A 27,018-nucleotide genomic window follows, 5' to 3' on the forward strand; every position below is an offset into this window, starting at 1 on the left:
GAAATAAGTTGTATAAACCCTAAGCTACATCCTATATACCGATTACGTGATGAACGGGTGGCCAAATGCATGGACACGGGTAAAACAGTACGCTCGCAGCATTTTGTAGAGGGACCAAAATGTATAATAAGCGTTTATGATTGTGTTCTATTTTACAAAGCATTTAGTGACAACATTTATTTTTGAATAAGCATCATAGTGGAATATAGTTGGAAAATCTCAACGTACATCATGCCCAACTCAACAACAAACACACATCCATTCCTGAACACCAAAGTGTAAATTAACGCGTACCAAAAAGTGTTTCAGTTTGTTTCTGCGTTTGAAGAAATATATAGGCAAACAAACATATCTCTTCTTTCTTTTTTTTTTGCGCCCTGAGCGCTTTTATGGGTTTACCTTCATCAAAATTCCGATTATTCATTTATTGTTGGCTACTGGTTTTTTTTTTAATGAATCGTCTGAATTTCTAATTTTATTTTGTCCCAACGGGTGCGCATTAAGTGTTGACATCCCAAAATGACAGGCCTTTGTTAACTTTTCCTCATTCCGATGTTACTGTCCTGTGTAAACTGCGCTTATTCAATTACAGTATTGGCAATCTATTTTTACAAGCTTTCGGAACCATATTTTCTGTACAGTCCAATAATATTCCAAAACTTGTTACACTTGGAATATAAAGGGAAAGTTGTGCGCTAAAATAACCAAGTTCAAGGACAATTTTCTTCTTCTTCTTTGTTAATTCCATTTCAAAAATCATTTTCTGCCTGATTTTCAACGACTCCTTGTACTGTGTATTTTCGATTAACATGATTAATTATTTCCTGTATTATTTTCTAAAAGAATTTTATTTTTATTTTTTGCAAGCAGCGTTTTTTGGCAACCATTTCAAAACAAATTGGTTTCTTGCGAAATTGCACTGATAGTGTCACAATAATTCCACGTATTTTCACACATTATCCTGCGTTTCTACAATTTGGACTTATACTTTAAAAAAAACATCGTCTCCGAAACGGCGTGCAGTCAGAGTTAAACTGGGGTTACACATTCACAATTTTTATTCCCGATTAGAATTTGTCAAAAATCGAAAATATGGACAGTTGCTTTGGAAAGTCCCTCCTATATAGATGCATCTGATCACGTTGCAGGCATATTGCACCCTATCTGTCTATCAACAACAACAACAACAACAACAACAACAACAACAACAACAACAACAACAACAATACTTTATTTTAAGAGGGTTACACAGTTAGCTATATAACTAATCTTCCCTGAGGCCCTCATCATGAGAAATAAAAAAAAATATGCAAACATATACATTGCATACAATAGTATAAAAAGTCAAGTATGATAATAATGTTTAATACAACTTGATAAAATGTGATGAAAAAAAATAAACATGACGACATGATCAGTTTTTAATATTATATTATTATCAATGTAAATCTGTTAAGCGTATCTCCTCCTGAACATCTGGATGGATATGGAAGAAATATTTACACGAGAAAGTTCTAAATGGTACAGCCTACAGGGGAGATACTTGTTACTTTAATGTAAAAATGATTTATGGCATTACTAATCGTCTAAGCGAAACTCTTCCTGAATGTTTAATGCATGGATTTTGATGAAATATATGTCAGGAAAGGTAATGGAGAGATAAAAAGGAGGGAGAAGGGAAAAGAGGGTGGGAGAAGGGAGAGGAGGGGCGGGAGCAGGGAGAAACTTACCCCCTGTTTAGCCCCTCTTGAATCCAAGAATGTAAATTACCAAATTAAAAAGAATTTACAAATGGATCAAGTAAACGAGATTTTTTTTAAAGATTCAATTTGGTTTAATAACAGTTTGAGTAAGTTCAGATAAATTCCGAGGAAACTGTATTATATTATACAAGAAGTCAATTTTTGGATTCGAGCGTCACTGATGAGTCTTTTGTAGACGAAACGCGTGTCTGGCGTATATATACAAAATTTAGTCCTGGTATCTATGATGAGTTTATTTACTAGTAATGGACTTCTGATTATACTCATACTAGTACTATGTTTATCTAATTAGCTGCTGCTCATTACTGTGTTGAAATTACCTCCAAGTGGTCTGAGACCACAATTTTCGTCCCTTGATTTTGTAGGGTGGCGGCGGTGGTGGTGGAAGTATAACGAAACGAAACTCTCAACAAAGTCATAAGAGAATTCCTGATCGACCAAGTGCTCAGAAAGTAATCAATTTATCCTAGATGCAACATGCAGGAAGTAAAATTACACAAAGCTGAATCCCCTTGGAAACCTACACATAAAGATACTAAGGAAACTATGGAAGTTAAGGATGAAGATGAAACTAAAACAGAGGTTTGTAAAACAAGATGATTTATTTGTTGTTTGTATGTACGTTGTCACAGTATTTTAAGGATGGATTTTGAACTTGCATCAAACTTCTCCATTATAACTTGGTAAATTTGCTAAAACAGGTGTGGTATTGTACTAAAACTGAGGGTGCGACTCCCTCTATCAAAGATAAAACCTTATACAATTTTGATTGTTTTGCAAGAGTAGATTTGATTTTGATGTTTCAAATCGAAATTTAAATGAGAAGTGCATCTGGAATATATGATGATAAGCAAATAATATCTTTCTTTCAACTGCAAATTTTTTAATATTCTTTGTTCTAATATGCATGAACTGAATTCCTAAATGAAGACATGAAAATGCGATGTATAAGCCTGTAGAAAATTGGTTTTGGCATGAAGGAGTGTTGGATTCAGAGACTCAATTTGATGCTTAGAATTTTTCTTTGAAAACCTAATTGAAGTCCTGCACAGCCCTAGGAAAGTAATATTGAAAAATAATCTGAAGCTGAAAAATGAAATGATGTTTCTTTTATGTGATATTAAATGCATCTTCTTTTTTAGGAATTGTACAAGAAAGCTAGGGGTATCTTAAACAAACTTACTCCACAAAATTTCCAGACCCTTGTAAAACAGATGTCGAAACTTGAAATTACATCTGAAGATCATCTACAGGGTGTTGTCAACCTTGTTTTTGAAAAGGTAAGAGTTACTAACAGAAGTTACTTAGAGGTCATTGAAATGTGTATGGCACACATTAGGAATATCTGGCTAATATGAATGTACCCATTGGTTTGAAAACTACTGCAGTAAACTGTTGCCAGAAGAAAATCTTGTTTGGAACCATTCTGGGAGGTTTAAACTATTAGGTTTACGGTTTGAGCTTGCTAAAATGGATAAAACTCTATGTAATTTTACAGCCAAGATAAACAGTATCAAGTCATTACTCAATACTTGGGCTTCTAGAGAACTAACATATATTGGAAGGGTTGTAGTTATTAAAACCTTAGCACTTCCCATTTTGGTTCAAGTTCTGACTGTCCTTCCTTACCCCCTAGAAGGGGTTTTGAAGGAGATTCAGAATAATTTTTTTAACTTTTTCTTTTTATGGAAAGGTAAACCTGATAAAGTGAAAAGGGCAGTGAAAATGTCTGAACACTGTGATGTTGGTCTTAAGATGCCTAATATTTATTATTTTTGCTATGGTGTAAAAATGTCTTGCTGTATAAATTATTAGATCCTCAAAATTACTCTCCTTGGTAAGTCTTGCTACTTAGTTATATGCAAAAAATGGGGGGGGGGGCAAATTTTACACTTAAGTCCAGAAGGTTTACTTTATTTAGCAGAAAAGGTCAGTGGCGTAGCTTGCATGTATGCTCAGATGCTCAAGCATCCACATCATTTTGACAGGAAAAAAATATAAATAAAGATATGTTCGCAGCAGTTAAACTCGAAGGTATCCGTATGTAACAAAAGTTAGGATATGTGGATAGGATCCAGTTATTTCCGATGAAGTATGCGTGGTCTTTTATTAAGGATAATTTAGTTCATGTAATAAAACAAGATATCGCAGAAAAGTGTTCTCGATTTTTTTCGGAAAAAGACTACGTCGTCGGCTACGGCAAGTGCAGAAAATGATGCACATATTCTCGGACATGTTTCATCTGAAATTGAGCCTAGCGGAGCGATGGCTTCTACAACTGACTAACAACATAACTGACAACTAAACCACCATATCCTGATATTGTTTCCTGTGAAACGAACGACGACGTGAAAAAAACTAATCTGTAATAGAGTGTGATCATTCCTAGGCTTATCAGAAAATTCCAGTTCCTATCTAGGGCCACATATTAATTTTATTTTCAATAAAAGAACAAAGTTCCTATGTCCCCTGCATTGCACATATTTTATGTAACCAATGAACAAGAGCAATAACTAATAAAAAATAATGTTTTTCCTTTTCCTTTTATTTTTAATGGAGAAATAAAAGCTTTAGAGAAAATGCAATGGGATTTCCATTTTATTTCAAAAGGTCAAAGCTTAGGACTTATTTTCGAAATTGTCATTGCTGATGATATAAAAATCTGGCAAGAATTGTACACATGAGAGTGCAAACAAGACCGGATGGACGGACACCAGGTATTTCGATGATGTCCCCTGCGACGCGTTAACAGGGTCACTTCAGTTCCTATATTCCGAAGTGCCGCTGTGATAGGGCCGTTTTTTGAGAAATGCTAGAAAAAGCGGTCACTTCAGTTCCTTTATACAGAAGTGCCACTGTGATATGGCCATTTATGAGATGTCAAATATTAAGATTGGTGGGAAACTTTTTCATCAAATAAATAAATTATGAATTTCATTCAGTTTCGAGAATTTCGAGAAAACATTAGAATTACGTTTGAAATATAATTATATGAATTGGTGGGTATTTTGAAATTAAACAAAAATCTATATAACCAGTGTATATAAACTATGGGCGCAAATGTGCCTACAGGAACAATGTCTGAAAAAATATAATTTTCTGCATAAAATAGTCCAAAAAAAATTCGCCTCGCTCAGCTCGGCGAAGGCATCCACATCATTTCAACCCTGGCTACGCCACTGAAGGTTAATCCATTTTGGCATGATATCCTGGTAAATTTTTCCAAGTTAAAAAATAAGCTTAACGCTGAAAACAATACTGAAATTCTGACCCAGACCATATGGCTGAAAATAAATTAATAGATAAAATTAAACGTTAAAAAGGAACCAAAATCTTGTACATTTTTTTATACATTATTTTTGGAGGCTAATAAAATGATATCTTTATCTTCCCGTGAAAAATGGGAAAGAGATTTAAATATGCAGATTGAGGATTGGAATGCTATTTATTCTGTGCCCTTCATTATAACCAGAAACTCTTTTTTGCAAAACTTTCAATTTAAGATTGTTCATAGGATTCTACTATGTAATTCATTTTTATTGAAATGTAAATTAAAAGAAATTGAACTTTGTACTTTTTGTTCAGAAATTAAAGAAAATATTTTTCTCATTTTTGGGGAATGTAATGTATCACAAAACTTCTGGCTATCCTTTATAGATTGGATTAAAAATTATGGCATTCTCCTGCCTTTCAGTGCAAAAGAAGTCATTTTACTAAGGTGTGTCTGAGGATTTTGTCAACAGTAAAACAGTTAATTATATTTTGTTACTCAAATATTATATATACAAATGTAGATGTAAGAACATATCCCCCACAAAATATGGTGGGGTAGAATATTTAAAATATTGGATTAATATAGAAAAATACTCTGTATGTTTCTTAACCCCTGTACAAAAAGTAATAATGGATCAGAAATGGCATTTGTTAGAAGCAGCTTTTATGTAATTTATTTTATTTGATTTATTTGATTAATTAACAAAATCATTTGTAATATTTATATTTATATATTATTATATCCTTATGACTTAATTGATCTGTCAAGTATTACTTTATTTTTTATAATGTGTATCGAATACTGCACAGTATGTAATTTCACATGTTTCATCATCAAAAATAAAATAATTACAAAAGAAAACTACTGCAGGTAACATTTTATAGAAGGCTAATAAAGCAACAACTAATCCTTTTTTTCACAATATTTTGGAAAAGTGGAAAGGGATTTGAACTTTGTTATTCATTGTCCAGTGGGAAGCACTGAAACTATAGAGAATTTTTTAAACTTGATAGTCCGACAAGAAATTATTTACAATATGTAAATAAGTATATATCCATCAAAACAACATAACTCTATTGAACCTCTCATTCAAGACAAAGTTGCTGCTGAACTTTATTGTATATTTTTAGTCTTATTTAAAGCACAATTGATTTCTTATTGCAGGCCATTGCAGAACCAAGATTTAGTGTAGCCTATGCCAGCATGTGCCGTTACTTAACCCAAGTAGGTACATGTAATTATAAATGGCATATATGTATACAGAAAAATTTCCAACATTTTTTGGGTAAGAGTGTATAAAGGAAATTATAGCGGAATGGTACAATCTTTTTATTGGAAGAAGACGAAAATTTCAGCATGCAAATATAAAATAAAAATATATTATCTCTAGATGCCAAGGCCAATTCTCACAAAACACACTCATTTTTAATTTCATTATGAACACAAATTTTTGGTATCTAAACATCAGCATGTAACTTTCAAATAGTCTTAATGTAGTTTTAACTTTTTAGCTGACAAGAGATGCGTTGTTTTCAATGATTGTTATAAATTCTATGAAGGATTTCTTGTATCTAAAGAATATTTAGAAAAAATGTGGAATTTGTTTTTAGATTAAAGTGCCTTCCACTAAGAAATCTGGAGAATTTGTAAATTTCCGTGTTATACTGCTGACTAAATGTCAAAAGGAATTTACAAAAGACAAACCTGCTGAAGATGACATAGAAGCACTGAGATTAAAATTAAAAGATGCAGAAGTAAGTTTTTGATAGTTAAGTATGGAACGCGAAAACTGTCTTGTTATGGCCATTTTCATTATATGATGTGCATTTAACTTTATATGATGTGCACTTGTCATTATATAATGTGCATTTACCTTAACATGATGGGCACTTGTCATTATATGATGAGCAAACACCTTTATATGACGTGCAAATATGCTTATATTATGTGCAAGTAGCTATATATGATGTCCAAACATCTCTATATGATGTGCAAATATACTTATATGATGTGCATAAATACTTATATGATGTGCAAATGTTCTTATATGATGTGCAAACATACTTGTATGATGTGCAAACATTCTTATATGATGTGAAAATATCCTAATATGATGTGCACATATACTTATATTATGTGAAAATGTACTTATATGATGTGCAAATATACTCATATGATGTGCAAACATCCTTATATGATGTGCAAACATCCTTATATAATGTGCATTTTTCCTTATTTTATATGCAAACATCTTTATATGATGTGGTTGTGTCATTACATTATGTGCTTGTAATCTTATATCATGTGGTTCGGTTAACTTCATTATATGATGTCGAAAGAGGGACGAAAGATACCAAAGGGACAGTCAAACTCATAAATCTAAAACAAACTGACAACGCCATGGCTAAAAATGAAAAAGACAAACAGAAAAACAGAAAAACAATAGTACACATGACACAACATAGAAAACTAAAGAATAAACAACACGAACCCCACCAAAAACTAGGGGTGATCTCAGGTGCTCCGGAAGGGTAAGCAGATCCTGCTCCACATGCGGCACCCGTCGTGTTGCTTATGTGATTACAAATCCGGTAAATAGTATAATTCGGTAGGTCAAATTCATGAAAGGGAAGGGGATTGTAGTTACAACGTGAGGAACATATCCGATATCATTTGTGAAATGGTTATTCCATAACGGTCAACCAACTCGTGATGGCGTCCGTAAAATTTACGAACGGATGATTTCAATTTCACCATTTGGAACTCTTGATTTAATAGCTTCCTTGTGAGCAGTAACCCTCTATCAAGAAAATCATGATAGGAAATGCAAGCACGGGAATATCGTATCAATTGAGAGATATATACCCCGTATGCAGGTGCTGCTGGAATGTTGCTACTTAGAAATGGAAAGTTCACAATTGGAAAGCTGAAATCATCTCTTTTGTCGTAAAGTTTTGTCTTCAACCGACCCTCATTGTCAATTTCTAGGTGTAAGTCAAGATATGAAGCTGACTTAACTGTATCTGTAGTATCCTTTATCTCCAATTCGATGGGATAGATGCGTTCCACATAGTCACCAAATTTTGAATTGTTTAGTGAAAGAACGTCATCTATATAGCGGAAAGTAGAGTTAAAGGATATTGCTAACTTCTTATCTTTCTTCCTAAGAAGTTCCTGCATGAAGTCAGCCTCATAATAATAAAGAAACAAGTCAGCAAGTAGAGGGGCACAGTTTGTTCCCATTGGTATGCCGACAGTCTGTTGAAAAACACGTCCTCCGAACGTAACAAATATGTTGTCAATCAAGAAATCAAGCATCTTGATAATATCGGTTTCAGAGAATTTTTTGTTTGAATCAGAGTGATTCTTTACAAAGTTATTTTTTGTTTGAATCAGAGTGATTCTTTACAAAGTCATTACATGACGTGCTTTCATCGTCGTTATGGTCAATGAACATGATTACGATTAGAATGATTACTGTCTACGTCATAACTGATTCTGATCTGCTTCTGCAGAATTAATATAAACCCGGGTAAAATCTGTAGCTATCGTTTGGAAAATGGTTGAGATGTAAAAGGAAAAAACCTTGTCATGTTTGCTTCTCGATTTAAGATGAAAAAATCACACCAGATATTATTGGAAAATTGTCAAATTGTGAATTGCAAAGTTTAGTTTTAATCAACTGGTCTACATTAATGAACATACCAGGTCTGCAATAATGGACATACAGTTAAAGTTATTAAATTAACGAAAGGATTCTTTTATGCCATGCTCTATGCTCATTGTACCAGCCTTATAATTTGACAATATCTTTATATCTTGCGTTAATGGCTTTTTTTTTTAAAGAAGTAAATACATGAATTTCAAGTATGTTCATTGTTTTGTAAAGTTTGCTTTGCTGATCATTTTAGGCCGTGTTCACACCAATCTCCATGTACAGTAAACTTGTTAACAATTAGTTTAACATGTTTAATGTACTGGACATTGGTTTCACATTAAATTTGTTCACTTTGTTTAATTACCTGTACATAAGATTTGTTCACACTTGTAAACTCTATGACACTTAAATGTTCATTATGTAGAATCGAATGAATAGTTTTCGGACAATTTTTCTAGCAGTAAGGGAACGACCATTTGACTCTGAATAGGGAGGATGGAAATATTCCGAACCCCGATTGGATAAAGAAAACAATTCTGGTTTTACAGATGATAAAAAATATTCTGAATCAAGAGTTTCCCCATACATTATAGTGTTAAATGTTGAAGAAAAAAAATTGATTACCAGCATCGAAAAAAAACCCGGAATAAAACGTTTGCGCAGAAATAATTCTGACTCAGATGAATAAACAAAATACCCCCCCCCCCCCTTTTAAAGTTAAGTGGTTGCTTCTTTATGAAAGCCATTTTGATGATTTGCAGTAGTTTAAAGATACTAAAGATGTCTCGATTAAGCATTAGAAAACGTAGGCTGCAACAGCGTGCTTACAGACGAAGAAGAAGGATTGATATATTAGGGATCACTATATTTCTATCTTTTCTGTTTCTTCAAATGGTACTCTTCTCCAAGAAGTATTTGGCAAAAGGGGGGCGTAATGTTTGTTTTTTTTTACTTTTAAGTGTAATTTCACGGATCCGAGATACTGCACAAACAATGCATGTACCTCACACTTATTAAGTGTTCCATTTATGAGTGAATCGTTGTTTGAGTAAAGACCAGTGGCAAATATTTCTGTGTAAGTCAAGTTTATTTCGGAAATACCTTAATTTTCAAATGAATTATGTGTTCGGCAAAGATGCTGCTTTGAGTCTTGATAAGGGCTTAATAAAGCTACGTTAAGTTTTATTTCTAAACAAAGCAAATAAATATATCAAGTTTAGACAAATATTTCTGTAAAGAACTTTATAATAATTGCTATAAATATCAATTTTATTCATAAATAGTTTCTTCTTTGAATATGCACGGTGAAACTAATGTTTTAAATGCCTAGTTTTATGTACACTTAATCTACACAAGGCCTACATCGAGTATCGACTGCATGTAGACAAAACATGATTTACACTACATGTAAACATTGAGTTTTATCAATGGGAACGTAATTTTGTTTAGTTTACGTGTGACTTACACTTACACAACACCGAGTTTAGGTCAATGGGAACACGGCCTTAGCTGTGGAAGTTTGTCTTTATGTATCACTTTTCTGAAGAAAACACAAAAAATACACAAAAAACGGACATTGATAGGGTAATGATCAATATAATGGACCGGTCATTTGCAACCCCCTTAAAGAGGGGATAGGAAGAAATTAAGGGAGCCTTTAATTTTGATTTTTTTAAAATAAAATGGTGGTATTCAATTGTTTATATTTATAGATTTGACGCAGAATAATGTTTTTGCGATGTGTTCGTTGTCCATAAATACTTTGTTAACAGTCAATTTTTTTTTAGAGATATGGGGCCAAAACGGCCCTTAAAACAAGCAATTCTTAGGGTTCTTTGATATGTTGAATCTAGCAATATATTTAGATTTCGGATATTGGACAATATAATAGGTAATTGCCTAATTTCAACTTTTGAAAATCTTAGGCCACATTTATTATTTGTCACGAACATATGATGTGTCAGATATTGAATAATGAATTAATTCAAATTCCGACCTGTATAAAGCTGGAATGGTTATGTCCATACTTGCCCTAACTGTTTAGGGTTCAACCCTCATCGTACTCCCCCCCCCCCCCCACCCCCCAGTAAAAATCAATAGATTTGACTCGAAAGCTCCGCTAGCCTCATCTGCTAAAATCTGAATCCTTATTTTTCAACAAATTTCTTCTTACAGAATATGGTTTTCATCTGAAACTAGTAATATTGAATGAAGGTGTGATAAATATCAATCAGACCATAACCGACATATCCAAATTAAATTCCAAGTCGCAAACAACTTCCACACTTGAAGTTCTAGATCCACTATTGACGAGCTATTTTAAACTTATATAATACAAAAGGAATTTAATGCGTTTTTTTGTTGTTATTACGAACAAATGTATTGAGAAAGGTGTGTGTAATTGTTCTCTGTTGGTTTTTTTAGAGGGGGGGAGGGGGTGTAAAGTTTATGTCTTTGGAATGATTGTGTTTTTCTTCTTTATTTCACGGTAATGATTAGAGGAATTTCCATCTTTCCTACCCCGTCCCAACCACCAATGATAAAAATTGAAAATGACAATAATTATAATTTACTTATTTTAAAATCTGTTCTTTAAAAAAAAGATGTGGTATGATTGCCAATGAGACAACTCTCCACAAGAGACCAAAATGACACAGCAATTAACAACTCAAGGAAACCGTAAAGCCTTCAACAATGAGCAAAGCCCATACTGCATAGTCAGTATAAAAGGCCCCATGATGACAATGGAAAACATTTCAAACGAGAATTATTGTTTTGTTTTTTTCTCTCATTTTCAATGGAAACAATTATTTTTATTCCCTCCTGAAAAAGATAAAATATCTTTCAAGAAACTTAGAATCAAACATTTACTAACAAAAATGCCCCCCTTTCCCCCGCAAACATCCCAAAAAAATCAATGGTCAGTATGTTATCCCTGATTACGGAGTTGTATATCTAAACGGCTTTCCTTTTATATTACGAGTAACTGTCTAGTAACGGCGCTTTCATGGAAGCATGTTAGCCTCTAGTGTTACTGGTCGTAGGTTCGAATTCCGCCCGGTTCAAAACCAAAGAATTTAAAAATGGTATTTGCTGCTTCCCTGCTAAATTAAAGAGTAAAATCAAAGACTTGTTCGGCTCGGAATCAGAATAATCTGTCCGGGTAACACCGTATGGTGAAATCGATTTCTGCGAAGTAGCATGTTACAAATCCGACTCAGAGTGTTGGTCTGTTACAAAACAGGGTTAATATTCATTTCACATTAATATGTTCCCGTCCGAATATACACCTGTCCCAAGTCAGAAGCCTGTAATTCAGTGTTTGTCGTCTGTTGATGTGTTACACACCGGTATTTGTTCTTTGTTCATTTTTTGTACATAAATTATGCCGTTAGTTTTCTCGTTAACATTTGTCATTTCGGGGCCTTTTATAGATGACCTATAGTTGTTAATTTCTGTGTCATTTGGTGTCTTGTGGAGAGTTTTGGCAATCCTACCACAGTCTTTTATATATCAATTTTCCGCTGGACGTCAAGCATACATTCATAATCGTGTAAGTGTGCAATAAATGCATTAAAACATAATAAAAGATGCAAGCAAATGTCATGCACCGAGTTGAAGGTCATTCCATATCTCCTTTTATTCCTGTTTTTTTTTGGGGGGGAGGGGGGGGCTCGGTGGCCGAGTGGTTCAAGTATCTAACCTGTCAATACTTACATGTAAGTTGTGAGTTCGAATCCCACACGTGGCAGGTAAGCTCGACTCCAATCTCAATTGAATAGAATTATTAGTTTTTCATACCGAAAGTCGGTGTTTCTTTCCGGGGACTTTGGCTTCCTCCATCAATATAAACTCACTGCCACGAATTAGCATGATAGTGTTGAAAGCAATCAATCGACAAATTTTAATCAACCAATCATCCATACTGGTATAATTATATATGCAAGAGAGGATAATTTTGTAGCTATCGTTATAAAATATTTTTAAAATTGACTTTGAGTTTACTGGTGTCTTTCGAAATGAATAGAAATAGGAAGATATGGTATGAGTGCAAATGAGACAACTCTACATCTAAGTCATCATGTGTAAAAAATAAACAATTATAGGTTAAATTACGGCCTTCAAATCAAACCGAGCAGCAAGCTATAAATAAAAGCCACACAATTTGTTTTATCATATTTTCGCCGCTGCCGCGAAATTCTTCAATTAGTTTCTGCATTAATTGATCTTAATCTTTCTTTTGATCCTGGTTGATAGCAATTCTGCAGAAGCAGATCGGAATTAGTTATGACGTAGACAGTAATCATTCTAATCGTAATCATGTTTATTGACCATAACGACGATGAAATGCACATCATATAATGACGTTTCGACATCATATAATGAAGTTAACCGAACCACATGATATAAGATTACAAGCACATAATATAATGACACAACTACATCATATAAAGATGTTTGCACATAATATAAGGGCAAATGCACATCATATAAAGATATTTGCACATCATATAAGTATATTTGCACATCATATAAGGACATTTTCACATCATATAAGTACATTTGCACAGCATATAAGTACATTTGCACATCATATAAGTGAATTTGCACATCATATAAGTACATTTGCACATCATATAAGTATGTATGCACATCATATAAGTGTAGTCGCACATCATATAAAGATGTTTGGAAATCATATAAAGATGTTTGCACATCATATAAAGATACTTGCACATACTATAAGCATATTTGCACGTCATACAAAGGTGTTTGCACATCATATATTGACAAGTGGACATCATATAAAGGTAAGTGCACATCATATAATGACAAGTGCACATCATATAAAGGTAAATGCACATCATTTAATGAAAAGTGATCATAACAAGACAGTTTTGGCTTTCCATAGTTAAGAAAATCGCTTTTGTGCTGATGTGCACAGCATTTAGGAATAACCGAGCATATACTGGTTAGCTCAGAGTCAGAATTCTATACCAGGCATGGGGACATGATTTCTTGCTGACTGTTACATTCTAGCACGTCTATTGTAAAAAAAGAAAGAAATGTTAGCCTAGTTTAAATTAAAAAAAACATTAGTTCATCTGATTAACTGCCTAACACTATGAGCCATTCATTACAATTTACCTAAGTAATCAGAAATACATGCTAATAACAGCTAATGATGATCATAAGTTATCCTTGGCTTACATCAATGCTGGTGAACTAGCGAATTCCTCGAACTGAAGCTGTTTACATTGAAATTAATACTTTGAAAAGTAAGTGAATCCCAATTCTTTAAATTTGTAGCTTTAAGAAGAGATGTTGGGTATGAGTCAAAAATGACAGAAACCCCCACAAATACACCAAAAATAACTTAATAGACATTGAGTGGTTTGTTTAATACATGGTTTGAATATGTACAATTAGGATGTGTCTGTGTGCAACTCAAATCCACCCGGTCTTAATTTCAAAATATTCGAGATAACAAACTGTGGAGAAATAATAAAAGTAAAATACTTGCATGTTTTATTGTTAAAAAAAGGGCTATAAAATTGTTTCCCGTCACATTGTAATTTGCTACTGATGATCGAAAGTTATCCCTGGCTTACATCAATGCTGGTGAATTAACGAATTCCTCGTTTCCGAAGCTGATTACATTAAAAGCTACATGTAAATACTATATGTTGGGTATATGTCAAATGTCATAGCAACCCTAAAAAAATGATGAAAATCACTCTTGTGGTATTTATATAGCCTTATCACTAGTGAAGTGTCTTGTCTAACTGATATCCACCTTTTGTCTTTATTTAAAAAATATTTATGACTACAGTTTCTGCAAATTATGAGATAGTTCTAACATGTTTTATAAAAAAAGTTATGCTGTTTGATTGCGTTTGTTTCCCTTCACAATGTAATTTGCTACTGATGATGGAAAGTTATCCCTGGCTTACATCAATGCTGATGAATTAATGAATTCCTCGTTTCTGAAGCTGATTACATTCAAAACTACATGTAAATACAATATGTTGGGTATATCTCAAATGATATAGCAAACCTAAAAATTAGAAATACATTATAGTGGTAGTTCAATATGGTCTGAACAGGAGAGAAGTGTCGGTGTCCTACTGGAATCAACATTCAGACTTAATTTTTTTTTAAATATTTGTGACTGCATTTTCTGTAAATTGTAAAATACCAACGGGTTTACATAATTGTAAAAGTTCAGCTTTTTAAACACTTGAATCCCATCACAGTGTAATTAGCTACTGATGATTAAAAGTTGTCCCTCAGGCTTACATTAATGCTGGTGAATTAACGAATTCCTCGAACTGAAGCTGCTTACATGGATAATTTTTACAAGAAGATTAGTAAAAGAATCCTACTTTTTATGCCCCACCTCGGGGCACTATGTTTTCCAATCTTTGCCTCCATCTGTTTGTTCGTCCTTGTGTCCCACTTCATGTTAAATTGTCTGGTCTGAACAATAGATAAGCGTATTTATCGCTATTTTGTGCATTTTTCCTTTGATCTTTTTTTGTGATAATTTTCATATCATGCTACTCGCTTGAGATGGAAAATTATCGCTAGAAACTAAGCAGGCACGTGACGTTGCTAACGAAATTGACATGCAATTGACAAACGTCGTCATAGGTAAAATAGCGATAAACAGATTATCATTGATCATCTCAACTCGATTGCCTTTCTCGCTTCCGCCGTCCCGGCTCAAGCGAGAAAATCAATCTCGTTGAGATGATCAACAATAATCTATAAGTATCCAACTCAAATCAACCTCAAGTGTTCCTTTAAAAAATATTTGTGAACACAATTACTGAATTGTGAAATACTTAGATATTTTATTACAAAAGTTGGGCTTTTGAATTGCTATTGATTCCCATCACAGTGTAATTAGCTTATGATGATGAAAAGTTATCCCTGGCTTACATTGATGCTGGTGAATTAACGAATTCCTCGTTTCTGAAGCTGTTTACATTGGAATTTTACTTCTTTAACCACAAGTTAGGGAGTCCCACTTTTGAAAATGTATGGAGAAAAACCTAAAAGCCATGAATAAAAGGTAGAAAGGTAAATTTTTTAACATGAAATCTTCATTGTTGAAGCTAGTGAAAAATATTTGCAATAGAAAATGAATGTGTAATCCTGGATATTTGTTTTTATTATGTTCAGTTTCAGTCATTGTTTATAATGTTTATATTTTGATAATGAAACTGATAAATATATGTTTTTTCTCACACAGGAAAGCAAAAAAGCCGAAATTGAAGCAGAGATTGTAGTAACTAAGAAAAATGCTAGACGCAGATCTTTAGGAAAAATTAGGTTTGAACATTTGCTCATCACATATATCATGTATATAGTGGTAAAAAATGATAAAAAAAAATAATTGGTACAATGAATAAGTAAATGACTGATATATATAGTAAAAATCTTATTTGAAAATGTTACACATTGACTATTGAGATATTTGAGAAACTACTTTTTTAACTTTTTTTAAAGACAAATTCGTAGAAATAAAAATATTTTCAAGATTCGTGTTCTGAGATTCTGCTATTTTTTTTATATTATTATTGAAACATATTCACTTGTGTTGAAGCTGTTCCAAGTTCTGATTAAAAGATTTTTACAGCAAGGCTTGGTTACCATGGATTGATCTATAGAAAGTGGACACACACAAGTCATTAGTTTGAAATGTTTATCTTCCATCCTTGAGTATTTAGTTATAATTTAAGATCAAAAGAATAGGATTTGTTAATGATTTGAAAAAAGTACATAGGTTTCTATTTTTATTTTTCAGATTCATTGGAGAAATATTTAAATTGAAAATGTTAACGGAACCAATCATGCATGAATGTGTCTTTAAATTGCTCAATTCCAAAGACGAGGAGAGTTTAGAATGTTTATGTGAATTGTTACAAACCATTGGAAAAGAATTAGACTCTGAGAAGGCCAAGGTAAATATTACATGCATTTTTGTACATTTTACGTATTTGGAATCCTACAGAGCTTGAAACTTCTTACAAGGTTTGGCATGAAAAGTATTCAGTCTCTATAATCATCAAAGAATGTTACCAGAGTCAAAGCATCATTTTAAATTAAATACAAATGAAGAATGGTAAATAAATGAATAATTAAATTTATAATAAAAAAAACTTTTGAAATTATCATTGAGGCCACACTTTTTTGGTTTGCCCTGCCCAGCATTGAGACAGTGGGTAGGTAGGTAGGCATTATTTTTTTTTTGCAAAGAGAAATTTAAAGTATCAGATATTTATTAGTCTTCATGTCTATCTGAAAAAGGAAAAAAATCACATCAGGACAATAAAAGATTGTGAGTAGGCAGCTTTTTTCTGGGTAGTTAGGATTAGGACAAACACAACTATTCTTTTGTATGGCCCGATTTGATTAGCTTATGATGATTAAAAGTTATCCCTGGCTTACATTAATGCTGGTGAACAACTGAATTCCTCGTTTCTGAAAGCTTTTTGCATTGATACTTTAATTTGTAGGGAAATTCCACTTCTTAAATATGAAAAAAATTGAAGGGAGTGGGAGGTATATGTTGAATTAAACTTTAACACTCAGACATTGTCAATCAAAATACACCTAAAGGTTGCTAAATAACTTTGTCTTGATAATGGTGGTGTACATGTTCAAAATCATCTTAAAGTCTTGAATATGCAAAAAAAAAAAAAGAGGGGGGGGGGGGTATTTTGCATTCATGTCCAGTGAAGGATGTTTATTCAATATTGTCGACATCGCGATATCTACAATGTTAACACGATATAGTGTCAACATTGTTTACATTGTTTGAACCCTTATATAATGTATACATCGTTGACATCGCGATGTATACAATGTTAAAACGATGTTGTGTTAACATCGTTTACATTGTTTGAACCCTTATATATTGTTTACATCGTTGACACCGTTAACATTGCGATGTATACAATGTAAACACGATGTCGTGTCAACAACGTTGACATTGTTTGAACTCTTATATATTGTTTACATCGTTGACATCGTTAACATCGCGATGTTTACAATGTTAACACGATGTCGTGTCAACATCGTTTACATTGTTTGATCCCTTATATATTGTTTACATCGTTGACATCGTTAACATTGCGATGTATACAATGTAAACACGATGTCGTGTCAACATTGTTGACATTGTTTGAACTTTTATATATTGTTTACATCGTTGACATCGTTAACATCGTGATGTTTACAAGGTTAAAACGATGTCGTGTGAAAATCGTTGACATTGTTTAAACTCTTATATATTGTTTACATCGTTGACATCGTTAACATCGCGATGTACACAATATTAAACCGATATCTAGTCAACTTTGTTAACATTGTTTGAACTCTTATATATTGTTTACATCGTTGACATCGTTAACATAGCGATGTATACATGTACATATAAGAAGATGCGGTATCAGTTCAAATGAGACAACTTTTTATTTAATTTACATCTTTTATAAGTATACCCCTATAGGTTTGACATTAATACGGAGTTTTGGTTTTTATCGAGTAGCAAGCTATGAAAGGCACAAAAAAAAAACACTAGTGTAAAACTATTTGAACAGGAAAAATAAAGGTCTAATGTAAAAAAAACATGAAACCAGAAACACGTATGAACAATTCAACAAACGACAACTACTGAACGACAGATTCCTGACTAAGGACAGGTGCAAACAAATGCAGTTAGTTTAACGTTTATATACGTACCATAGACTCAATATAAAATATAAACACGATTTTGACACATTATTGTTAGCATTGTTATGTGAACAATTTAAACAGAAAGGTATTTATAAAAAAAGAAGTGGTATGATTGCAAATAAGTAAAATTTCCAGTACATACATACTAACTGGCACATCTATAGATAACCGTATGGCCTTTAACATTGAGCAAAGTTTATATGGCATAGTTAACAATAAAAGACGCCGACATGAAAAAACCGTATGGCCTTTAACATTGAGCAAAGTTTATATGGCATAGTTAACAATAAAAGACGCCGACATGAAAAACGGAAAACAATTTTAACTATATAACTAACTGCTTAACCATGTTAACTTATTTAAAAAAAAAACGAAAACAAATGTATATACAACAACAACAAGATGTTGAAACTATATTGTTAACATTACGATGTATACGATGTGAACGATGTAAACAGAAAGGTGTAGACACTATATATACAATATAAACACGATGTTGACACACTATTGTCAACATCGCGATGTATGCGATGTGAACGATGTAAACAGAAAGGTATAGACTTTATATATATAAATACAATATAAACACGATGTTGACACGATATTGTCAACATCGCGATGTATACGATGTGAACGATGTAAACAGAAAGGTATAGACTATATATATACACGATGTTGACACAATATTGTCAACATCGCGATGTATACGATGTGAACGATGTAAACAGAAAGGTGTAGACTTTATATATATATATAAATATATACAATATAAACACGATGTTGATACAATATTGTCAACATCGCGATGTATACGATGTGAACGATGTAAACAGAAAGGTATAGACTCTATATATACAATATAAATACGATGTTGACACAATATTGTCAACGTCGCGATGTATACGATGTGAACGATGTAAACAGAAAGGTATAGACTTTATATATATAAATACAATATAAACACGATGTTGACACGATATTGTCAGCATCGCGATGTATACGATGTGAACGATGTAAACAGAAAGGTATAGACTCTATATATACACGATGTTGACACAATATTGTCAACATCGCGATGTATACGATGTGAACGATGTAAACAGAAAGGTATAGACTTTATATATATATATATACAATATAAACACGATGTTGACACGTTATTGTCAACATCGCGATGCATACGATGTGAACGATGTAAACAGAAAGCTATAGACTCTATATATATACAATATAAACACGATATCGACACGATATTGTCAACATCCCGATGTATACGATGTGAACGATGTAAACAGAAAGGTATAGAACATATTGATAGGATACAATGTAAACACAACAACGACAATATAAAGTTGACATTGCGATGTTGACAATATCGACAAAACATCGTGCACTGGACATAGTTCGTATTTTGAATCGATCTTCAACTTTAATACCCACAAAAAAAATAAAATCAATATAAAGACACCTAGATATTGCTTTATATCATATTGTCTTGGCAATGTTTACTGTTATTTTTCACCTCAAGTCTGTATATTTCAATGCTTTATCAGATTGCATTTTACAATATTAAAATAATTAAAGATATGTATGTGAATTACAATTATGGACTGTAGAATTGTTATGATTGCCTGAACAGTGTTGTCAGCTTATGATGATCTAAAGTTATCCCTGGCTTACATCAATGCTGGTGAACTAACGAATTCCTCGAACTGAAGCTGTTTAAAATTTATTATGTACGAAAGAGTTCATATGGAATTCCACCCTTTTAAAAAAATAAAATGATTTTATTTTTATCCCCAAATAAAACTGGTGATTAAATAAAAGTAGCTGTAGGTTAATGCCAAAATGAGCCAGTAATCCCTAAAGCAAAAACCTTCAAAAGAGTTTTAAAAGTTCCAATTTTGCCTTAGTTAAAGAAATGTCCATTTTAAGCTGAAGTCATCTTACAGTCTGCTTTATGCAACAGAATGGAAATATAAACAAGGTGTGAAATACTATCATGTTGGCTTATTTATTTTCTTATACCCATCACAGTGTAAATAGCTTATGATGATGAAAAGTTATCCCTGGCTTACATCAATGCTGGTGAACTAACGAATTCCTCGTTGCTGAAGTTGATTACATTGAAATTTCAATTTGTAAGGGAGAAAATGGAAAATTCCATTTAATTATAAAAAAGGGGGGAGGGGGTGGTTATATGTTAAACTAAACAGCAACCAAACAAACAAAAAAAGTCCATGAAAGACATGAAGAGATTGTCAAATAGTCTCATAGTATTGGCACTGTTTACTGTTTACTTGTTTAAACTCACCTCAAGTCTGTATCTTTCAATGACTTATTGAATTGTTATACGATGATGACTGATGTACCCATATTTTGACTATTTTATTTATTGTGTCTGTTTATTTAACGCATCAATGTAAATATATCGGAAATTGATGAGACTGTCATTAAAGTGAGAGGGTTAGCGCTATAGAACCAGGTTTAATCCACCATTTTCTACATTTGAAAATGCATGTACCAAGTCAGGAATATGACAGTTCTTGTCCATTCGTTTTTGATACGTTTTGTTAATTGATTTTGCCATGTGATTATAGACTTTCCGAATTGATTTTCCCCTAGTTCGGTATTTTTGTGATTTTACTTTTTATTGAATTCCAGTTAATAACGAATCTATTGTGAAAACTAACATTTGAATTATGGACTACAATTGTTTTATTGCAATAACAGTGTTGTCAGCTTATGATGATCTAAAGTTATCCCTGGCTTACATCAATGCTGGTGAACTAACGAATTCCTCAAACGGAAGCTGTTTAATTTATTATGTACGATAGAGTTCATATGGAATTCCACCCCTTTTAAAAAAATAAAATGATTTTATTTTATCCCCAAATAAACCTGGGAATTAAATAAAAGTAGCTGTAGGTTAATGCCAAAATGAGCCAGTAATCCCTTAACCAAAAATCTATAAAAGAGTTTTAAAAGTTCCAATTTTGTCTTTGTTAAAGAAGCAAATGTCCATTTTAAGCTAAACACATCTGAAGTCTGCTTTATCTAACATATCATGGCTTACAATATAAAGAAGATGTGAAATACTAACATGTTTGGCCTATTTGAATTCTTATTCATAACATCAATGCTGGTGAAATGACGAATTCCTCAATGCTGAAGTTTTTTACATTGAAATTTCAATTTGTAAGGGAAAGGGGGAGCAGGAAATTCTATTTAAAGATGAAAAAGGGGGAGGGGTATATGTTAAATTAAATAGCAACCTGAACAAACATATGAATCAATCAAAGACATGAAGAGGTTGCTAAATAGTCCCAAAGTCTCTACAATGGTGTGCGGTGACTATGTACATGTCTCTACAATGGTGTGTGGTGACTATGTACATGTTCAAACTCACAAAAGTTTGTATATTTTAATGACTTGTTGGATTTCAGTTAACAATTTTGAAATAATAAATGAGTTGTACTAGCATGTGAATTATTGACTACAGCTGTTTAGACGGACATGACAGTGTAATCAGCTGATGATGATCTAAATTTATTCCTGGCTTACATCAATGCTGTTGAATTAACAAATTCCTCGAGCTGAAGGTGTTATCCCTGAACATTTAATTTGAAAGGAAGAGTTCAGAAATACCATTTCTTAAATATGAAAACAGATACAGGGTATATGTTATGCGAGACCACAACCATTTAAACTAAAAAGCATCTGAAGTTTGCTATATGGTCTTAACTATAGAGACTTGAGAGATGTGTCTGTTAAATGCTAGAATTTACCTTGAGTCTGTCTATTTCAACGTTTTGGATGTCAATATACTGTGTATAAATTATGGACTGTAGAATTGTTTTGACTGCTATAACAGTGTTTGTCAGCTTATGATGATCTAAAGTTATCCCTGGCTTACATCAATGCTGGTGAACTAAAGAGTTCCTCGAACTGAAACTGTATACATCGACAATTGTATTATGTTAGGGAGAGTTCTTTAAAACTTATGGACTAATTTTCAAAAAAATCCAAAAATCAAACATGTACTGTGAATAAAATTTGTAGGTATATATTGTATGAGCTAGTCAGCCAATTAACAAAAAACCCAAAAGGCATCAAGAGGTTACTTTTTGATCTTAATTAAATGTCCCATGCTCAGATGTAACACACCTTTAGTATGTGTTATCCAATAAACTTTTGATCACAATATACAGTGCGAAAACAATAAATAAGTTGTGAAATCCTAAACTGTTAATATAAAATGATATTTTAAAAAAAAAGGAGCATCTAATTCTCATCATTCACAGTGTAGTACGCTTATGATGAGACAAAGTTATCCCTGGCTTACATCAATGATGGTGAACTAACGAATTCCTCGTTTCTGAAGCTGCTTACATTGAGACAATTATTAGTTGTAAATGTTGGGAACATATTTAATGAGTTAGCAACCTTGACATCTACAAAAACAAAACAAAAATGTCCAGAGGTTACTATATGGGTTGACAAGAAGTGTCTGTCAAACTCTTATCTACTTGTTGATTTGGAATTACAATTAACAGTGTTGACAAAATGTAAAAGTACTTTCAACATATTATAAATTATGGACTATTTGATTGTTTTTACTCCTAGTCACCTGGTAATCAGCTTATGATGATCATAAGTTATCCCTGGCTAACATCAATGCTGGTGAACTGACGAATTCCTAGAACTGAAGATGTTTACATTGGAAAAAATATTGTAAGGGAGAGGGACAATTCCTCATTTTACAAAGTTGCTAGGTGTATATATATATGTATATAAAGAAATGTAGTGTACATCAGATCGCAACCCGACAACAACATAAGAAAGTTTTAAAAAAAACATCCGATTGGCTGTATAAACTGATCATTGAAAATAATTCTGTGTCAAAATGAAATTTCTCACGACATGTTTCGTTTCAATGTATTTAATTTAAGATCACACTTTATAGTTTACAAATATTTATTGAGTTGTAAAATACTCACAAAGGATGGGCTATAACATAGCTTTTGTTTCTCATCAGTGTAATCTGCTAATGATGATTAAAAGTTATCCCTGGCTTACATGAATGCTGGTGAATTAACGAATTCCTCGTTTCTGAAGTTGGTTACATTGAAAATAAATGTATTGAAATTATAAAAAATAATGAAGTGCAAATATAATTACTTGTGCTTTACTGAAAAAATTTTACTATCAGTAATTACTGTTCATTGATAAAAAGGAATTCAATGTATCTAAAGAAAGGACCTTGTGGTGTAAGTTGGTTAAACATTACCACATTACCATTGTAACAACATGATTATCATGATTATAGATTTATACTGAAATGTATTCTCTTTTTCAGCCAAGAGTAGATCAGTATTTCCAAATAATGCATAAGTTGGTAGCAGAAAAGAAGACCTCATTAAGAGTGAAATTTATTTTACAAGATGTGATAGAACTCAGAATGGTAAGAATATAAACATTCTAAAATTGAGGGAATGGATAGTTGCCACTTGTTTCAACTGTTTCTCTGGTGCTTGATATCATTCCAAATAATATTCAAATAAAAAGTACATGTAGAAAACCTTCTAAACCAGATTAATATGAATAACTGCTAATCTAAATGGATATATGATTTATTTAAATTAAAACGTAATGTATGACTGCTATAAGCTAGTATATGAGTCAGTCCCCTGAAAAACGGCACAAAAACAACAAAAGTTGCAAAAAAAATCTATAATGTGTGCAGAATTATTGGTAGCAGACCATAAAACACCATTTGTTTTTCACACACGATTTAGGTGCCAATTTTTTGCTTTTATCGTGTTTATTCAGCTAATGATGATGAAAAAGTTATCCCTGGCTTACATAAATGCTGGTGAACAACTGAATTCCTCGTTTCTGAAGTTGGTTACATCAAAAATAATATATTGCTGTTTACATAAAAAGTAATTGTATTTGGAAATACATAAACTAGACAATACTGAGTTTGACGTAAAAAACAACCTTAATGTGTTTAAACTATATCTATTATTTTTAAAGAGCAATTGGGTACCACGAAGAGATAAAAGTAATCCAAAGACGATAGAACAGATTCACAAAGAGGCTCAGCAGGAGGAACAGGAGAAACAATTAATGGTCCAGTCATTGAATACACAAGCAAAGTCTGGAGGAGGTGGTGGGCGTGGTGGCCGAGGTGGAGGAGGTAGGAGTCAATTATGGTATACAAATGTCCGGTGTCCGTCCGTCTGTCTGTCCGTCCGTCTATCTGTCTGTCCGGCGTAAACATGTCGCACCATAACTTGAGAACGACTTATCCAAATTTGATGAAACTTTATATAGTTGTTTCTTATGATGATCAAATGATCTGTATACTTTTTGGTGAAAATAAAATTAAAACTTTTTGAGTTACGGCACTCTGTAACTAAAACAGGGGTGTGTTTTTTTCACATGTCGAACTGTATCTCAAAAACGATTTTTGATTAGTGCTTAAAACTTTACACACTTCTTAGTTGTATTAATCTTAAGATCTGTATACTTTTTGGTGATGATTCAAAATTTCATTTTTGAGTTATTGAGTATTTTGTATAAAAAAAAAAGGGGGAGGTTTTTTTTACATGTCGCGACGTATCTAAAAAACAATTTATGATTATTGCTTAAAACTTTACACACTTCTTTGTTATATTAATCTAAAGATCTGTAAACTTTTCGGTTTTGATTCAAAATTTGATTTTAGTGATATTTATAGTTTTTTGTAAAAAAAAAAAGAGGGGGGGTTTCACATGTCCCGCCGTATCTCAGAAACTATTTATGATTATTGCATTAAACTTCCACACCAGACGTCGGGCGTATCATGCGCTCATAGCGCAGCTGTTTATTGGATAGTGATTACAGGAGTAACTACTTTGACCACTCTGCCACTACAACATAGGTGAGGTCATGTGTAAAGCAGAGGGAAGTACATATATCACATCCTTATGCATATGAATGTACTTACTTTGGATAAAAAAAAAGATCTTGCATATTATCATAAAAATTATTATATTTCAGAATGTAATAAATGATACTGTAAATTCAGAAATTATTGCGTGCACTTATTATTGCAATTTTGTCATTTTAGACTCAAATGCGATTTAAATCTTTGCGATATTGAGAAAAATCCTTTCATATTCATAAAAAATATTTCAAAATGTGCATGAGTTTAAATTATTGCGATTATAACTCTGTCGCATTTTTCGCAATAATAAAAACATCGCAATAATTTCTGCATTTACAGTAGTTTATTCATTTTAAAAAAATGGTACTGTAAAATTCTGAAACTATTGCGTGCATTTATTATTGTGATTTTATCATTTACGACTTAAGTGCGATATTGATTTTTACTATTTTGTGAAAAATCCTGTTAAATTCATATAAAATATTTCAAAATGAAAGTTTAAACTATTGCGTTTACAACTCGCAATAATAAAACCATCGCAATAATATCTGAATTTACAGTAGTTGAACATTGACACTCAAAGAAACTGAAATATATCTAGACTATTTAAAACGTATACCTATAGATGAAACATTTCAACATGAAAATAAACATAAGTCCCTCATTTTTTAGGACAGTATGGTTCAAAAACCTGAATTATGTGTGGACTATTTAAAACATGTACGCCTATACAAATCATTCAAATGTGAAACTGAAATATGTAGACCATTTAAAACATGTACCTTAGTTGAATCAATACAATATAAAAACCAACATTTTAGATCCACGACTTGGTAAAGACGCTGGTTCAATGGGTGCTACACCTGATGGCTGGAGTACAGTTGCTGGACCACCCAGTAGGAAAGGAGAAAGACAAACTATTGATCCTGCAAGGTTAAGACTATCCAAAGTAAGTACATTCATATGCATAATGATGTGATATATGTACTTCCCTCTGCTTTACACATGACCTCACCTATGTTATAGTGGCAGAGTGGTCAAAGTAGTTACTCCTGTAATCACTATCCAGTAAACACTGAGGTTGTGGTGTCACAGAATAGAAGTTCCTTCATAATATAAGTTCCAAAAGGAAGAAATATTCTGGAATATTATTTCTACAGGAATAAATATTACAGTATAAGTTTCTAACGGAATAAATCAGTTTTGTAAATGGTATAGACTGTTTATTCCAACAGGAATAGGTATTATGACATTGTTTATAACAAATTTTCCAGTGGAACTTCTGTTAGGCGGAACAAATATACGATGACAGTGGTTTTGAACCCCTCTCGTGCAGGTGAACTCGACTCTAATCTTTATTGAATAGGATTGTCAGTTTTCCTATCGAAGGTCAATGGTTTTCTTCGTGCACTCCGGCTTTCTCAACCAATAAAAACTGACCGCCACGAAATAGCCTAAATGCGGTGCTTAAACGTGTCGTTAAAACACCCAAAATCAAATCACCTACGTTATATAGAATTCGTATTGGAACATATATGAAAAAAAGTCTATGATGAATATTAGTTATCCCTGCCAGATAAAAATAGTGTTGAACTTTATTCTGAGACTTAAAAACACAAAAATCTTTGATTAAGAAAGAATG

The 27,018-nt window shown here is 32.6% G+C and overlaps 1 protein-coding gene across 1 annotated transcript in view; it reads left to right on the plus strand.

The window, feature by feature from the left end:
• LOC139481759 (eukaryotic translation initiation factor 4 gamma 1-like) overlaps nucleotides 1-27,018 on the plus strand; it is a 40,890-nt gene that overhangs the window by 6,289 nt on the left and 7,583 nt on the right. Inside the window, exons 2-10 of the mRNA XM_071265248.1 lie at nucleotides 2,129-2,345; nucleotides 2,906-3,043; nucleotides 6,202-6,261; nucleotides 6,648-6,791; nucleotides 15,954-16,033; nucleotides 16,509-16,665; nucleotides 23,802-23,906; nucleotides 24,482-24,644; nucleotides 26,198-26,325. Of these exons, the coding sequence (XP_071121349.1) occupies nucleotides 2,241-2,345; nucleotides 2,906-3,043; nucleotides 6,202-6,261; nucleotides 6,648-6,791; nucleotides 15,954-16,033; nucleotides 16,509-16,665; nucleotides 23,802-23,906; nucleotides 24,482-24,644; nucleotides 26,198-26,325 (1,080 nt within the window). The 5' untranslated portion in view covers nucleotides 2,129-2,240. The remainder of the gene's footprint in view (nucleotides 1-2,128; nucleotides 2,346-2,905; nucleotides 3,044-6,201; nucleotides 6,262-6,647; nucleotides 6,792-15,953; nucleotides 16,034-16,508; nucleotides 16,666-23,801; nucleotides 23,907-24,481; nucleotides 24,645-26,197; nucleotides 26,326-27,018) is intronic.

Source organism: Mytilus edulis, chromosome 7 (genome assembly GCF_963676685.1).
Source record: "Mytilus edulis chromosome 7, xbMytEdul2.2, whole genome shotgun sequence".
NCBI lineage: Eukaryota > Metazoa > Mollusca > Bivalvia > Mytilida > Mytilidae > Mytilus > Mytilus edulis.